An 18,971-nucleotide genomic window follows, 5' to 3' on the forward strand; every position below is an offset into this window, starting at 1 on the left:
GTCCCACTTCTCCCCTAGATGCTACTGTTGGTAGAAAGGGACATGTACCCATATCTCACCAGCTGCAGTTCAGAGCATAGCAGGTACAAGCTCATCTCCAGGGTATTACTTGCCAATGGACGGTGAACTGGAGCAGCAGAGGCACAGACTTAAGTTACTTTCTTCAGGTACAATAACATCTTCATGAAGAGGGCAGAAATGTCAAACTGCCACAGCTTTAATCACCAGAGTTCATCTCTCAGAGCCCTTTGCTAGCCTACAACAAAAGGAGCTGAGCTAACCTCATGGCAAATGCCAGGCTACATGAGCATAAGGGGATAATAGCTGTGGCTGACAGACTGGCTCAGCCTCAGTAACTTGATCATGTTTCTGAGCACACATAGAGCTTGATGCCGCCCAAACTATAAAACTGTGTCAAATGCACTCATACACACACCTTTAATGTAGTATTGTCATCAAGAAGCTTTCTACAAATCAACTGTTTGCATGTTTACTGCTGGGACTCTTGAAGGTGGGATGGAAGTTACGGTGAGATGTTTTTTAACAGGTAGAAGAAAAAAGAAATTCATCTTTTTACAATTAGGTCTCTGTTGTGTAGTTGTTGTATGAGAGGGACGGCACAGATGAGAAGTTGTTATTCCACTGTCTTCCCCCAGTACTCTGCTGCAACTCTGCCTGTTCTTTGTATTTGCTCAGAAGATTTTTGGCTTCTTGCAGATCCTGAGAAGAATTTTCTCCATATTCTTCTTTCAGCCACTGCCTGAACTGGAGAAATTGAACATACAAATATGACATGATGAAATAACAACATGACATTGATACAGAAATAATACTTCCTCCTGCTCTACAGAGACCCTATTCAAGACCCTATAAGAACAAAAGCAAGCTAAAGAAAAGCACTCCAAGTTTCTCAGGTCCTTCAATAGCAGCACAGAATACATCGGCACAGGGACACATAATTAGAGTCTTTGAGATACCTTACTTTCCTAAAATGGCACACTTGCATAAGAGTGTGGCTGGCTGGAGTAATATGGAGTAAGGAACACCCACTGGACAAGGACATCTTGGACTTAAAAGTGCCCTCCTCCAGTTCCATCTACAAATGAGATGCGTAAATGCTGCAAGCTCCTGCAATCAGCCAACTCGTCCAAGTCACAATGGGCTGCAAAAACTTCAGAAGGTTGAAGATCAGAAAGAGAACCACTCATATTGTCATTCCATCCTGAACCAATAAGCACCAGTAGTAAAATCTGCACTGTAGGTATCGGGAAAGGTATCTTTTGGAGGAAAAAGGTCATGAGCTTTAAAAGCTATAAGATAAGACCCTATATATTATTGACATGAATGACTGAATATGATATATGGTAATAGCTATACCAGGGCCATTTGAAGTAAATGCCTAGGAAGGAATGCAATGGTAGGGCAAGCATACTGGGATGCTTTCCCTGGTCATGGTCCCAACTTCCAGCAATTCTCAGCTCAGACACTTTTGGAGGCTGAAGAAGTATCTTTGCGTTTCATAGCAATGAATAGATTTTTCTGCCATGAGATCACTTTCTGAATCCACGTATTGCATTAAATATGCACCTCCTTTTCTTTGATTGGGACCCACCACTTGATAGCTTCATCTCACATTATGGGGAAGAGTGGAAACCCCACCTGTTCACCTTCTTTATTCCACTCAACTTTTTAGACCTTTATCATGTTCTTCTCCATCATTTTTTTGCCAGCTGAAGAATTTTAGTCCATTTAGTCATTCCTGACAACCTTGTTGCTCTTCTCTGTAGAAGAAGCAAGTAGACACAGATCTCAACTGTTCTTTACCAGTGGGGATATCATTTTGTGGTAATATTTCCAGCCTCACCTTCTATAGCTTTGTTCTGGTTGGGGCTTATTATGAAAATTTTAATCCATAAAGAGCATTTACAGGGACACTGGGAGACAAGACCTCAGCATAGTTACTCCTTCCCCGTCCATAAAAGATCATAAGGTCATAAGCCAAATCTGAAGCCTCAGGCTACCACATGGAAATTTGGATCTGGTGCAAAACATGTTATGGTCTTAGGGACTAAATCCCTCCCTGTGAGATCAAAATCTATGGGATCTCATTCCAGAAATCCCACAGGGTGCCACACTACATAGGCATAACAAAACACCCATAGTGCTGCAATCAGAAAAAGTTCGTGTCCTTGGCAGGTGGCACAATTCCACTGAAATCAGGTGTGTAAACGGACACCTGCTAAGGATGTGGTTGTTATTAAGAGACAGTAGGAAACTACAGCCCAGCCAGTGACCACAGGTGGATATTTCTTTTTGCAACCTACTGCCTCCCCCTCAGTGAAAGAAGCAGAATGTCTCTCCATCGGGGATGAAAAAAAGAAAGAGACGTTACTGTCTTTATCAGGCTATTTGCATATAGCCTTAATTGTCATTGCTGTTAGCCCAGACCAATTAGAGTAGAAATGACTGTAAGGGAGGAAGGAGACAAGTCTGGAAAGTCCCCCTCTGACTTCTGTCTCTTAAAATCGGTTACTCTCCCATTTACACCAGTTCCAAACGATCCAGGAAACATTCAGTTAAGTATTTAAATTTAAAAAACACAAATATTTAGTTGCAAACTGCATCATGCAAAACAAATGGTAATTTCTAAACTCAGAGCTTTCTGCAGCAGGACCACAGGGAAGAAATACAAAAAGCTAATCTCCTTTGCTTCATTTATGTATTTTGCTTTCCAGATTTTGTTCGTCTCTTTTGTTGTTGTTGTTGATTCCTTAATAAGTACAATTCAGGAAAGCCAAGAGAACAGTAACATGCTGAGCAATGGAAAAATAGAGGAGACAGCCAGAGTAGGAAGTTAAAATAAAAATTAATTTCTTCCCCCCCAAAAGAACCATCCTGTGTAAAAGACCTACTCCCTGTGGGTGCTCAGTTACTTCCACTTATGTTAGAAAACCACTTTATAGCCTTATCATTGTTCCCTCAATCTTTATATCCCTACAAAGCTCTTAAAGACCAGGAAAAAAACAGTCAGACCTGAGACTGTCTTATACATCAAAATGTTTATTAAGGTCTCAGTCACAGAAGGTGCCAGTGGGGGGAAATGTAAGTCATAATGAGAACCTAGCTTAACTCCTGGACAGCGAGGGTTTCTGATTATGATCCACAAATCATTTCTTTCTTGCTTACTATTCCAAGTGGATGTGGAAAAAAAAATTATTTTTATGTAACTAGTACTTATAGGTTGGTCTTGCTGCTTCATTCTGCACTACTCATTCTTCAGTTTTTACCCTTCTAAAGGTGTCAGTCTTTTATGCATTATGCCTTCAGCCCACATGAGGGAATCACTGGGTTGAGAGCATAGATGAACAGAGGGAGGTATGTTTAGGTGTTGTGCTTTGTCTCTTCTCCCATCCAGCGTTCCCTGACATCTTCAGGTCCAGCTGCACCTCCCTAATGGAGCAGGCTTGCCCAAGAAATTGCTCCCTCAAAACAATGAAGGAGAGCCAGACAGACCACTCAGGCTTCAGGATAATGAAAAGCAACCCATGAACTGACTTGGGTTGTATTTCTCAGCTCTTTTGTTTGTAATTCATTTACCTGATCAACATCGTGTTTTTCAAACTCCTGTAGCTGCCTCTGGAAGCCCATGTTAGGATTGGCACACGATCTTGCTGCTCGGACAACAGACAGTGCATCTTCCCAACCAAAGTCTGTGATGGTCATGATGTAGGCAATGACCAATGTTACACTCCTGGAGACACCTGCAAGGCTGCATGACAAAGAAGGTGCAATAAATAGATGAAGTACAGCACTACTTCAATTAAAGTTAAAAGCATCACTTCCCAACACCACAGCAGGCTGCTGTGTTGCTTACCACCATGAAGAAATATTACTACATTTGAGTTGAGGTGGTTTTTGCTATTGTATTTTCAAATGCATCAGAATAAATGTACAAGATCAAGAAAGTGGCTTCTGAATGATAACTCATATCAGGCTGGTAAGGAAGGAAAAAGTATTAAGTCTTCATAGGAGGGGAGGACAGCACATGTGTTCTAAGTTAGATTTGATTTTTTATTAAGCTAGAAATAATTCACCCACATTTTTTTGCCTATACACATCAGAGCAGTGAAATAAGACTGTATTCTTCATCACCATGAATTTCATCTCCAATTTCATGGGGCTGAAATGAACTTTAACTGCATTGTTAAAGCACAGGACTCTGGATGTTTGAGTTCTTTTCCTCTTTCTACTATCCATGCACAGTGCAATTTCAGCTCTCCAGACTCCAGTTTCCCCACCTGAAATGCTAGGATAAAGTAAGCACCTTAAAGTGCTTACTTAAAGTAAGCAACTCTTACTGGTTTGACAGCTCTAGACAAAAAATTCCAGTTATTACTATTATGAGTGTAAAGAATGTGTTTGGAGTACATTTGTATCAGATATATCTTCCCCTGGCATTTCCAGAACATTTTATGCCTTTGAAGTGCTTTAGAAATATAAATAGGCTTTTTTAAAACACTCTCAAGACTCAGGCAAATTATCCCTGTTTTACACACACGGAGACTGGCTAAATGACTCGTCCACAGCCCTGTCATGAGTCAGCAGCAAACTGAGGATTCATGCTAAGGGCCTGCGTACAAGTTCAGTGTTCAAATCATGAGATGACTCTGACTCCACATAAAGATTCAGATATGTCACTTGGACATACAGCACAAGGACTACAACCAATAGCAAAGAGGAAGAAAAAACCCAGGGTGGGATTTCCTTTTCTATCCTTTAAGGTCCCAGAAGCATTTCTCCAATCAGGGACTTGCTATAAAAACTGCAACGTTTGAATGTTTCAGCAGTTCAAAGCATTAAAAAAAAAAAAAAAAGTGTTCAGAAGAAAAATTTTAACAATTCTGAAGTCACCAAAATGGCTGTTATAGGAACTGATCTAAACTGATCATTATGATTATTGGAACCATCTTTGGAAGTACAGTGATTAACAATAATGGGAAATAAATAAGACATCTCTAGTCAGAGAGATTCTTGAAAAGACCTATCAAAAGGTTTGATCGGTGAGAAGATCAAGAATTCCTTGGGTTCCTTATATCCTCAAGCAGCTGCCCAAACCAGTGACTCAAGAGTCCTAGCTCTGTGAGGCTTTAATAGCACTTGTAAGTCTTTGGGACTCTTCAAATAAAGGGAACATTTCAGTCCAAGAGGATTTTGCTATAAAATGCAGATGAATGCTAACTTATCATTAAGATGGTGAATATCCAAATAAAGGCACAGAAACCCTTACAAAGTTTTTTTTAGCAAGTGATATACATACCAATGAACTAGGCAGCCTTCACCAGTAAGCCGGCATTCATGGATAAATTTGATGCTCTCTCTGAAATGCCTTGCCCTGAAAAAAGAAACAGAAGGGGAATACAGAAAGTGCTCTATTTAGTAAAATCACTACTTAGAAAAAGAGAAATGTATCTGAAAGCTCACTTAATGCTGTTTCTAGAATTTAGAACTGAATATGGGGCTTAAGAGGCAAAAGTTAGTGTCTGCCAATAAAAACCAAAACTGATTGGTATAGTTATTGTCCAAGCTACCTGAAGAAGAAACTGGTATCTTAGGCACTACAGTGTGATAAACATTAGCAAATGCTTTATTCTGATGACTAGCAAGTCTGTATTTTGGCTTGTGTCTCATCCCCTTTCTGACTAGTAACCTGGGCTGACATCTCCTTGAGTATGCTCAGACATCAGGTAAAACTTACTTATACCTGCTATCCAACCTTGGTTTGGAGGAGGAAATGAAGTCAAAAGCAACTCATGTACCAGGGCATGTGTAAATCTTATGTCTTTCTTCTTTGCAGCCTCAAATCTCTCCCTTTTGTCCCTGCTATGAAAAATTCTTGACCCAAATCCTGGTTACTTCAGCTTCTTCAGTCTCCTCCCCTCAGATCTCAGTACCTCCCAAACTTGCCTATACATCAACTATTTCTTGGCTTATTGCATCCRCTTCCTCAAATTCACCTAGCATTAGCTGCAAAATTCCTCTCCTAGATTTTTCAGATCTCAGTATAAGCTGTGCCCCTTCTGTCTGCCCTTATTTAGGGTATCAGTCAACCCCTGCTTCCAGCCTACTTCTTGTTAAGCAGTGTAGGAGAATATGTGCAGAAGATAAAGACTGAGTTTACCAGCCGTACAGCCACTCTCATTATCCTTTATATATGCCTCTTCATTTTAACTGGGGCAAATCTGAAGGAAAGGAACTGACAGCCTCCACTGGCAGCTAACTGCAAATGTCTCGGCAAATCTGCAACCTCACTTCTTTGCATCCCCACCCCAAGTCACTTGCCCTGCCTTTGCCTTTCAGGCTGCAAAGCCTTTGGGACTGCCTGCAATTCATTACAGGTGCAAGCAGCACCTCACAGTTCAGTGGAACTGAAGTTCAACTGTGGCCTTCGAGTACTCTTGCAATTTCATCAGTAGCAATGTGTGCAGCACATAGGCAGAGGAGAGAGCTCCTCATGAGGCACTCAGTCACAGACTTACCGGCAAAGATAAACCTGAAAGCATGCTGCACTCAACACCCATGAAACACAACGTCCTGTATTCAAGACGTTTCCCCTCTCTGAGTGAATATTATACCACAAGGGTTAAAAAAAAAAAAACAAGCAAACAAACAAAAAAAAMCCCTCCAAACCCTCAGCCCCAACATGAGCAGCCACACAAAAATCAGGAATGCCCACATAAAAGGAAGCTTCCCTTCCTGCCCAGCAAGGCAGCTGTTGATACCATAAACACTCAGAGCTGGAGGAGGACATAGGTAATGCAATGGAGTGATGGAGCCTGTGGAACCTGCAAAGGCAATGGTGTCTAAGCTGATATATCCAAACAGAGGGAATCCAAAGCCCAGGACTCCCTCTCCAAGGCATTCCTTGCATCACTGAATATAATATGGACAGAACAGCTGGAGAAGGCTTGAGTGACTTATTTGGAAAACGATCTCCTGAGGAATGATGCAATCCCAAGCTTTCAGACAGCATGGCAGCTCAGGATTTTGTTTCTCAAGAAACTGATCAAGTATGTGGGACGGGTGAAGAAGAGGAAGGAAGCCTTACAAATGCATTTCTGTTCAGCTATGAAACAGACTGCTACTCCAAAATGTTTTCACTGATTGAGTTCTAACAAATTGTGGCATGCAGGTCTGTCTGTGGGATATAAGCAGCTTCACATGAATGAACTCAGGACAAATCAGACTTCAGGTTGCATGTGCAAGAGCTGTTGCTATTGTGCAATGAAGGAGCACTTGTCCAAGATTAAAGGGATTCAACCGAACGAAACTTGGTTAGGGCTGGCCTGACCATGCCCCAATCTTCTCATGCACCCATCTTCTTTTCTCTTTCTCTCTAGAAAATCTTCCCAAAGGTAGCTCCAAACACCAGTATATTCATTTCAATGGTCTAGCATAAGTTTTGGTTAAACACTTCAATGCTTTGGGTTGAAAAGAGTCAGTGAATGAGTGTAGCACCTTTGCAAGGTGCTAAACATAGTTAGCCATGAGCTCCATTCATTGTTTTATTCTCCCTTCCTTATTGCTGGTACCCAGTCTACTGAAACACCCTCAAGTGTAAATGTCTAAAGGCATTTATGAAAATTACAAGAGAAATAGCCATGCTTAGAGTTAGTGCTACTTTGTAGAACCATGACCGCTCCTCACTTATAGTCAGAGGGGAGGAAAAATGCACTCTTCCACAAACTATTGCATAAGGGTCTCTGCTGGCTCCAGCAGACACAGTTGCCTAAACTCATTTTCAGGGTTATGGTACAAACTTATATATAGGAAAACAGAGATTCTGAGGACCAGTTAACAGTGTGGCAAGTGACAGATAAAAGAATTGGCAAGTGGTACAGACAAAAGAATTGGCAAATCTTATATTAACCACAAAATAGCTGATCAACATCTGTAACAGGAAAGCATTTGACGAATGTGTCGATTTATCTGTTGGCTTAAACAGTTACTTCAAGACAATTTATTACAAGGTATCTGGCTTTTACATCACAGCTTAAACTTGGGCATCTTCTGAACTGCATCTTCTTCACAGTGGTAAATATCACAGAAAGAAGAATCAGTACYGTGCCCCTACCAGCATGCAGTAAATTAACTACACTTATCCATTAACAAAGTGGATAATCCCTAACAAGTCAAATGGCAGATCCCAGATCTATATATCACAGTTGCTGGTCAGATTTCTAAGAGTGTTTTAAAGGTTGAAAAGAAAGCATGCAAAAACAGATAGGAAGAACCATCCTGAGGTTTCTTTCCTTTGGCAATCCAAATGCAACTAAGATTCACCTGAATTTCTTTTCTTAATAGGTTCTCTAGCTTCTGTATTGTCACCTCTAACAGTCTGACCAGAATGTTAATTTTAACCCCACTGGGCTAACAAGCTGGATGTTAGTTCCTTAGAAATACATAGCCTAAGACAATTAGCTAGAACAGGACAGGAAGGGAAGATATGATTTCTATAGAATTAACTTAGTAGTAGTGGGTTCTGTGGAAGATGCCATTTCTGGGGAAGTTAATGGCCCAAGATAAAATTCTCACAGCCCAGGGAAAACAAAAAACAAAAACCTTACTGAAATCCTAGGAAATACCTCAGTTATCAAAAGCAACTGCTTCATTCATACACTAGGGAGGGGCAGAAAACAAGAGTAGAGGCAAGCTTTCAAGCCACTTTAACAAACACCTACAKTTTAACATGGGAAACCCTGTTGTATTTCACTACAACACATTCCCCTGAGGAAAGAAGTTCCACTAAACAAGCTTACTGCAAGTACATGTGTATTACACACATAAGAAACCAAAAGTTCCTCTCAGAAAAAAGTTAGCTGAAGTGAATTAAGAGCTCACAGTCCCAAATTCAGTGAGTAACAGACTTCAGCCGACCCTTTCAAGTTGCCAGCAGTTGCAAAGTAGCAACAGAGCTTTGGAAACTTCTCCTGACAAACCTGGTGTTGGGTCAGACAGATAAGACTCCAATGTGCATCCCATCAGTTATGCCTGTTGGCCATTGCTAACAAAACACAAGGACCTAGAACAAAAGATGATGCTATTCTTTTTTTCCCCTAACACCACCAGAATGTCTCTTTGAAAGAAGAAGATAGGCACATAAAGATGTTGCTCAGGAATAGATTTCCCTTTCCTGTTCCCCAATTATCCCTCTCTCCTAAGAGGGCACATAGTACTATAAAACACTGTTAGATAAGATTTTATCAAGTCCTCACAGACTGAATAAAAACAGCTTCCTCTGGCTTCCAGAAGATCATATGTGAAAAGCAAGCAACATCACTACTTGCAGACATCATGATTTGATTTTACTTGAAGTTCTGGATTGTATAAAGCAAAAAGAAAAACCAGTTACTCATCAAGTTTTATTTTAAGTGATCAAGTGTATCGGTATTAGAAGTAATGACGTTTGTTTGCAACCATCTGATACCAAAGTAAGTATTGTGGATGTCTGCAGCATAACAGAAACAATACTCATGCAAATTTTTATCTTCTTACTGAAGCTTTAAGAGCTTTGGTACAGTGCCAGACAGTTCAAGTACTGGAGGTGGCTTTTCAATACAATTCCGTGATATGTAACAGTGAGGGAGGGGCTGAATTGTACATTAACATTCATCATGTTGATTAACATTCATCAGAAATGTTTTCCTTTCTATTTCCGTTCCTGAATTGATCCAGATCTCTACTAACATAGGAGACAGATTTGCAAAACATTTTCATAAATACTTCATAAATCTCAGAATACCAGAAAACAATTAAAATGGCTCCATGTGAATATTTCCCTCTAATCTCAGATTTTTTCCTTCACAAAAGGATTGAAAAACTCCTCCACTCTTTAAGTACTGAGGCCACAAATGCAGTTTGTTGCCTATGCTTCTGGTCTCCCATAAAGCAGCACACACAATTGTCACAAAATCAGAAGGTCTGAGAAGTCATAGTCACTGAAATCCTACTCTAAAAGGAGAGTAACTTTGATAATACTGATGATCCCTTACCCATTGGTTTTAAGAAACATGGATCCCTTGAATTATTTACTGACCAGTTTCCTCTGTTGGTATTTCACACTCCTGTCGTGAGGAAGGAGGGGGAAGAAGGTACAAGTAAAATGGTCTGCCTTTTTATGACAGACCTGTCTTGAAAATTAGGGTTTTCAGGAGGGGAGGGGAAGTGTTTTTTGTTGTTGTTTTTTTTAATCATGACAGAAATGCATCAGAATGAAAAGGCAAATCAACACACATCAAATGCCCCACTGGAATCTTTCTAGGGTATGAGAAACAAATGCTCTAAAAATATTCACCGAAAACATCAGCCGGAATATTACTATGATGCGAGAGAAAAGCAGTGCTCTGTTTCCTTCCGTACATACCAGGCCTCTTTCAAGTACTTCTGTTTCTCTACAAAACTTGTAGCAGGATGTGGCTGAAACCCCCCTCATCTCTCCCCAACATAAACAGTGGGCTTTAGAAGAAAGAGTTGGTCGCTATCCAAGTTCTCTTACAAAATGTTTTGATTACTCTTTGGAATTGAGATTTCCCATGTACCTTCAGTTCAATGGTTCAAAGTATTAAAACCAAGGACATGTCAATTGGTATTTCAGGGCAGTTATTCACCCAATGAACATTAACAGAAATGAGAAAGAGGGAGGTTGGGACACGGTAGTTTCAACAGATATACCTTCAAAGCAAGAGTCACTGTAGTGCAGACAAACTCCCTGCCATACCCACCTAATAGTGAACAGCACTGGGGTTTTCAAAGGAAGGGGCAAATAACCCAGAGCAGATAGTTGTAGGACTAGTTTGCACACTGGGAGTCTACCTTGAAGGCTCACAGTGAAGAATTTATCCTAACCTTTGAAGCACAAGACTTCATATCTCTTTCAATACTTTCTTCTTTTTAATGGCTGAAGATAGTGCTAACAAAAAAGAACAGCCAAGCAGAAAGAGATTCACAAAAACAATGGATGGAATAAGCTGGGAATAATTAGGAACAGACACACTGAGGAATCCCTAAAGTTTAAGGCTACATATGCAGAAGAGTGTTCACACACTGACCCTCCCACAAACCCGTACACACAAAAAGGAGGATCAGAACCAAAGCAGCTGCAAGAAAACCTTGCTGTGTTTTCTTAATAGATTAAAAACACATTAGTGCAATACTTAGGAGAGATCAGAAACAGATCCTTTAGCTCATTATAGAACAGGCATCACAGTACTGAGGGACTTCTAGGTTTTTGCTTTTTGTTATTAAAGAAAACTTACAAGTTCTGCGAGGGCGAGTCAGCAGCAGGAATGCACAGATACTTCACTCCCTGTGTAAAGAAGCAAAAAAGAATGAAAAGAAAACATCAAGACAAATATATTTGTCAGCTACTAGTGCATGAGTTCTGCTCTAGACTGGTGCAGTTTTACTGACTTTGAGAAATGGTGTACCATTATTCAGACAAGTGGAGATCATCTCTATGCAGCCATATTTTAAAACATTGTTTTTGCATCTCCTTTGTTCTAAAACACCATCATATAGCTTAGTCATGCTTGTCCCAAAGTCCAGAAACAAGCTTTTTAAAATAGAAGCGTCTTTACTAAAAGGCTAACCTCTTATTCAAAATCTAATTCTTTTTACATTTCTAGTACAACTAAGTTGCATCTTCTCCTGTCTTTTGCTTTCTCAGAACAGATGCTACAGTTGAAAATTGTGAAAAGTGATTTCTTTTAATTCCATGCAATCATTTTTCCTTGCCTAGTTTACAAACCAAACAAAATGAAAAGCAACAGGAGTTTGTCTTTTTGGGGAGAGGTGGGTTGGGGGAAGGTCTTCGAGAAGGACAACTGTAAAACTCAGGCTTTTCTTGCACAGTCAGCCTCACTTTCTTAGTCAGCTATCATAATGAGTTACATGATCAATTAGGGAAGTCAGATAACCATTTCTGATATATTAAAAGTGTTACAGGGTGTATTTAAAACAACACTATAATCATACACTACTGCTTTGCATTGTCAACTCTCATTTTAATTTTTTTTTTCTTCTTCTTCAAAGCTTGTCTTGCACCTATGACTGTTAAGAAAAATTGCTTCTGAAAAGCATATTCAACTGACTTCTCAAATGGGACTTCCAAGAATATAGGTGGTAGCTCAGACGCACAAGAACTAAATCACTGGAAGTCTTTCCACTTATTTCAGATACTGAATTAYGAATTTTTCAGATGTATTTATTAAGATAAGGATTCACAGCAGAAAACGCACCGCATAAAGCACCTTAGTTTATCTCTCTGTAACAATGCAAGTCCCCTTCATAAGCATGCATGTTCAAACACTGACACACATGGCGAATCATACATCCTGCCTACAAGCTCTTCTTCAAGCAATATGTTTGCCAACAAGCTGAAACATAACATGCCTCTACCAGGCATTTCATTTGCCATTTGGTGGGGAGGGTGAAAAACTCACTGGTCAACTATGATGGCTACCTGAGGCAGCATCTTCTCAAATACTACCTTTGCTTCATTGTGTCAGAATCTGCTTTACTCTCCCCCTATACACACTTCACTACTTCATTTGCCATACTACAAGGAGTAATAACTCCTTTCATAAAAGGTCCTGTCCCCTGGCACCATGATACACCATCCTCCTAACCCTCTGTAAGATGCATGAACTTCATCACTGTGCCTGAAGGGATGTGGTGATCTCTCGCCCCCACCTCTTCACCACCACTTAATGCACCAACCATTTTCTCCGCCTGCCAGAATGAGAGCCTGCCCTGTCCCCTTCATGCTTTGCCAGACCTCCTCACTTTGACAGGCCATCCCTAGTGTGCCACAATCACAGCAGAGACATTTGCTGTCTACAGCTATCTGGTTCGGGGAATTCACAGCCAGAGCATGGAAGGCTTTGCAGACAGGCACTGAGTGGGGAGACAGGAATGTGGCAGTGACTGACAAGGGAGGAGGCACCACTGGGCTGATGCCAAACCAGCACACTGAAACCGTGGGGCAAAGGCAGCTGAGAGGAAAGAGAATAGGAAGTCAGCCAGCTAGCAAACTGAAGCAGCTTGCTGCCAGAGGGAACCACATTAACAGGCGACAGTACCTCCTGCCTTACACCAGGATAAAGGAGGCCTGCTGTGGCACACCAGGATGGCTCCACAGCACATAGTGTAGACACATTTGTTTAGAAACAGGATGTAGCAGTAGTCTATAAACTGATAGACTCCTGAGCCAATGATGATAATTATGTTATGATAGCTAATTACAATAATTATCTTCTTGCATGATGCATCTGAGAGGTTTACTTTGACACTAGTATCACTTCAAGTGAGTCACTCCAGTAGAATTGGGGCCTGTGACCTGAAAGCAAATTTACATGCTCTTCTTTCTCCCACACCTCTGGACAACTCCATGACATTAGTTCTGCATCACCAAGAGAAAATATAGGTAGCAGACAGGTTAACCCCAGCATGTACTACAGGACAAAATGTTCACTCCTGCAATCTATACTAATTCAAGTTGTTCCACAGATTTCAGAAGCTATGGCACGTGTTGAGTGCTCTTCACAGACCAAGTGCAGAGGGGCTTTCAGATCATGTTCACTTTAAAAGCAGAAGTAGCACCAGCACAAGTTTAAGACCCACAATGTTCTTTTTTTTGTCATGGTTGGCTAGTTCCCACTACCACAAAGCAAGCATGAAACTAGCATACGAGAGACCGCATATGGTACTGAATGGCTCATCCAGACCCTGATCCTGGAGGTCTTCAGCACCTACAACTTCCAGCAAAGCCCATAGCATGCCTTTAATTACCGTGTTCACAAATGCTCAGCATCAGTCTGTTAGCCCAATTAATACAGATTCTCAAACAGGAGATGGTTAAAGTTACTGGAATTTGGTACTTTGACCAATGTATGTCACTTGTACGGTGTTTTTGGAAGGCTGTGGTGATGGACTCCTCCCTGTGAGGAAATAATCACACACTCAACTCAGAAATAGTTAGAGGTGGGATCTCAAAAGTACTGTGCAATGACCTAACCCTGCTCCCACAAAAATCAACAGTGAAACTCTCAGTGACTTTGACCACAGTTTGGCCAGACTTCATAACTCCTGAGGATCCCACCCTATCAAGTTTTGCTTCTCTTGGTTTAAAAAAAAAAAAAAAAAAATCAAATCAAATCTCATTCATTGTAATTGGATAACTGAAATATAGTAACTGGACAGGATTGTATGGGACACGTATTTTGAAATGAGATCCTAGGGATATATTCTGTGTAGAGATTCATATTTTGCTTGCTGGAATTAGCTTTTCCTCATATATGCTGGATACTTTTTCTTTCTTTCTTTTAAGATATCGGCAATAGGAAGCTACTTAATTACTGAACCCTGCTGTCTGTGACCATTTTTGTAAAACCTACTCAAGATCATAATGTTCTTTGTATACTTGTGCCCCAAGACACTGTTGTCCTTCCTGTACACATACCCTGCAGATAACATCTAAGAATTGTCCCAAAGGGACCTCTCATCAGAGCAGAACCGTTTATGTCAACGGAAGAAGTAAATACTGCCAGTTCTGCAACATTTTAAATGGGCTACTAGCATGCAAGAATGATACAGGCATCACTATTTTCGTATCTAGCAGAGTTTGCTTACCATTCTAAAATGGCACAGCATGAGATATATGCAGGCAACAACCACTGAAACACAGTGACCAAGACAGAATAAGCCAAAACAAGAGAATGTTAAAAAGTCGAGTAGATCAGCTCCCAGTGAAATTTTCAACAGGTTCTGAATTGGTACCTAATCTGTACTTTGAATCAAGAAGCTTTACTGTTTGCAAACAGAATGCCCAAGGCTGAACTAAAATGCCATGCTAATTAATATGGGAAGACAAAATATAAAATTTATGTCAATTGTATGGGTGTCTTGTTTTGTTTGAAGAAAAAAAAAAAAAGAAGGAACACAGTTTTGCCCCCTAGGAACGACATAATTCCCTAAAAACTATTCAGGGGGGAGGAGGAGGGGACAAAACAAAACATGTATTATACCACTTCAACTTATACACTCCCAGTTCAAATCATAGCTCCTAGGTCAACGAGAGATGGTGAACACAGCTTGCATCATCTCTCAGTTCACTGCTACTCTCCAATTGTTACTTTTAAATCATGGCTCACATTCCTTTCTGCAGTCACCTTTACCTACAAACATCTACCCTCCAGGCATACACTTTCTAAACTTGTTCCTTATTACTCACATAATGATCCTAACTGATGCCCTAATTAATTACAAGTAATCCTGTTTGTTTTGGTGCATTTAAAGCATTAAAACTACAAAATCAATATAATAAAACATCATTTACTTTTCAGTTTTCTGTTTCAGCAGAGTAACCACCAAAACTAGATTTCTGTCTCTCTTAGGCCCTGAAACTCCATGCTACAGTTAAACCGATACAGTGAGAGCTAACAAAACTAGGGCAAGTATTCTGATTTCAAGATTGTCAAAGTTGAAACAAGCGAGAGTTAAGTAAAATTTCTAAAATTCACTGTTATTTGAGAAACAATGACTACACACTTGCACAATTTCATCACAGATTCTAGAACCAAGCCAGTCCTGCTACAATGAAAGTTGAGGTMCTGAAAAGAAAAAGTTTAGGTGCACATACATATATGCAGATGTTTTATGCTAAAGCTTTAAAGCTATTAACAGAATTGGAAGCATTTTCAAGTTTCTAATTATTTCAGATACCTATCTATTAGGATTGGAAACTGAACAGTTATTTCATATTTGGAAAAGTCATTAAGATTATAAAACAACACCTTTCTCATTTCATTAGTTTCAAAAAAGGATCATATCTTTGTTATTATATTCAGTAATTCACATGAAGAACTCAAAAAGTAACAATCCAATCCAAATGGTCCATTTCTATTCTACTCACCTATAGCTTACAAAAACAAAAAACAAAACAAAAAACCTCCAGCTACATTTTTAACTAAACTTGTAAAAATTGGCATTTAGGTTTTCATAGTAGAACATGTAGAATTTTGTAGTAGCAAAATGACACATCTACACAAACTACATGTCAGATAATGGGTCAATGACTGAGAATGGGATCTCTAAAGAGCACACAGAAATTTGATCTCACAATACCAAGAATAATTTCAACTTCAAACAGGATGAAGTTCAAAGAATAGCGCTGTGAAAGAAATGCAGCATCTATATGGACATACTGCTCCTTTATTATGATCAAAGACATTCTGAAGTCATTAAGAATGATGATCAATTTGACTGCACCCTAAATCATACTAACATTCAGTTTATGTTATATAAAAAACACTGAACAGTTTTCTTTTAAAGTTTGAGTACTCTAGCAAAACTATGTGCATGAGAATATGAGGAGGGACTATAAACCCTACTCATTATTTCATATTTAGTGGGGTTTTAAAGTAGTATTTTTACAGATGTACTTCAGAATTTTGTCCCCTTCACCACTGTATATTTATCATTTCTGTTGCTCTAATTAGCACAGGAAACCTTATCTAGAGGTTAGGATGTTGGGGCGGGGAGAGAACCTCAAATTACAAAATTTCTACTCTCCTGGGGGATTAAAAAAAAAAATCAAAATACTTTAAAAAGAGCGGGATTATATTTTTGGCATTAAACCTCTCTATTTAAATATATGTAAAGATACCATCAACGACTTCCAAGAATTTTTTTTTTTTTAGACCTAAAACCCTAAACTTAAATTTGTGAACCCAGATGCAAATAGAAAACCTCCAGCACCTGGCAAGTTCTTTCAGGTTAGTCAAAAACCATGCCTTAATTTGAGTCGTCACATCAACAGATGAGGACAGGAGGACTTATTTTTGTTTAGGGGCATTTCAGCAAAAAAGCTAAAGTGGGAAACAGCCAGCACAAAGCTTCCTCAAGCCAAACCAACAAGAGTTTACCAAGAGTTCTGTCCAGTAATGCACCAAACTGAACTTGCTAAACTGAAAACCATTCAACCGTTTGTTTGTCCTTTCAGTWACTTTCTGTAGCAATCACCATTGGYGTTGATTTTATTAATGACTCATAGAAAATACATTTGTGTTTCAGCAAAAAAACACAACTGCTAATGGACTTTAGTGAACAACACTCAGGTTTGGTTTTGAAAAAATATTATAATGAATGAAATTGAAATTGCATGAAGAATATGAACCATTGAAAGTGGGAAGCTCCTATAATAAAATTCATAAATTTAGTTTGTGTTATCTGTTATCTTGAATAATACAATAGCTTTTACAAGACATGTTATTTGCAAAGTTTGTTCATGGTATTCTTCAGAAGTAGTCTCAATGACAATTTTGAAAAGTCCATGTCATCAAGGCTGGAAAGTGCTAAACGCAAACAAATAGTGTCCTATTAAAGCCCTGTACCTCTTCTTCTCCATCTTTCTTCCAAATCCCCCTTTCTAAAATTGTAACATGAGGGAACTGATTAGAAGTTAAGGCTTTTTACTTACACAAAGAGCTGCATATACCACTTTTAATTCTAACCTTGAATTCTAATTCTAACTTGGCTCATCTAAGGGAATGGAAGGTGGGAGAAAACATTAATAAGTTTACCATAAAATGGGTTTTATCTCCTTCAGGACATACTAAGAACATTCACAGGGTTACATACTGCAACTAAGAGGAAGGACTTTGTTAATCTGCCTTGACTAGATGGTGTATCCAGGCCTCCAGGCATGTCAGGGTGAATTTATCTAACATCTGAGCAGTACCTATCACACTTGGTCACTAACTCTAAAAAGGATCTCTGAGTACTACAATAAACTAATATATCCAAGCTGCCTCTCTTTCAGGGAATACTGGCACACAATCATCACACCTCTGCCATATGTTCACATTACAGACATAAATTAATATCCCACATCATCTCCTATGCACAGGATGGGTCAGAGGGTTTGTCCTGTTCTGGTCAATGCAGTAGTCACCCAATGAATAACAGCAGACCAGGCTTTTGCTGGTCTAAAAATCCCTCATACAAGCAACTCGCCATTGAAAGCTTCAAGTCGTCCTTGTCCTCTCTTCCCAGCCATCCCCCGCTGAAGGAATGTGCTTCCCTCAAAACAGCTAGCGTTAGCTGAGCAAACTGAACAACAAACTGAGTGTACCACCACAGCAGCTTCTGCCAAGAATAACTCGTAGTGAAGGCCCAGTCTGACACAGTTTAAAAGCTGCTTTGTGGAAGTCTCTTGGAGGCTTCTTAGTGGGCCACCAAAGTCACTTCTGAAAAATTAGTCAGAGCTCCCAACTTCACCAGCAGAGCCAAAGCCAGACAGGACATTACTACATAGAATCCTCTGGCACTGCTATACCTGAAAGAAAAATGGTAGCTGTTTTGCTCAGCATGGTCTTCTGAAACATCTCATGAGGGAAAACCCTTACCATGAAAAAGCAGTGAAACATACAAGAAAGTTAAGCTTTTGATTAAAAGGGGCATTTGTACRTGTCCTCTTGATGGTAGCCGAATGGCTGAAAATTGACAGTTTCTGATATTGRTGATATAAGAATGTAGTGCAAGTCTGCCTTGACTGAATTAACAGTTTGCAGAGCTAATCTTTATATGATAGTATTGACCTTGTGATGTGATATTTGCATCTCTGATTTTGAATGCTGCCTTGCCATTTTGGTCCTTAATAGTTCCCATAAGTATCTGGCCTAGATACAAAAGCCAGCAGAACCTGTGCAGAGAATATGCTGCTCAGACATACCCAAAAGTGATGACTTTTCTCATCATGTCATCAAGATACAATTTGTTTATATGAATGTCCTCCTATAGCTCAAGGCTTCTGTATGCTATCCAGCACAGAAACAGTTTTAACAGACTGGATGGAGGTTCTCACTTACTGAGCAGCATCTGTCCACAATTAGTGTACACTCACAAAAAAAAAAAAA

General features: G+C 39.7%; 1 protein-coding gene across 1 annotated transcript in view; it reads right to left on the bottom strand.

Moving 5' to 3' along the window:
* Positions 1-419: 419 nt before the first annotated feature.
* The window catches only part of DUSP22 (dual specificity phosphatase 22), a 40,131-nt gene continuing 21,579 nt past the window's right edge, over positions 420-18,971 (bottom strand). Inside the window, exons 4-7 of the mRNA XM_026069721.1 lie at positions 11,313-11,362; positions 5,318-5,392; positions 3,598-3,769; positions 420-765 (exon numbers count right to left, since the gene is read on the bottom strand). Coding sequence (XP_025925506.1) covers positions 580-765; positions 3,598-3,769; positions 5,318-5,392; positions 11,313-11,362 — 483 coding nt within the window. The 3' untranslated portion in view covers positions 420-579. The remainder of the gene's footprint in view (positions 766-3,597; positions 3,770-5,317; positions 5,393-11,312; positions 11,363-18,971) is intronic.

Source organism: Apteryx rowi, unplaced genomic scaffold (genome assembly GCF_003343035.1).
Source record: "Apteryx rowi isolate R43461 unplaced genomic scaffold, aptRow1 scaffold_3, whole genome shotgun sequence".
NCBI lineage: Eukaryota > Metazoa > Chordata > Aves > Apterygiformes > Apterygidae > Apteryx > Apteryx rowi.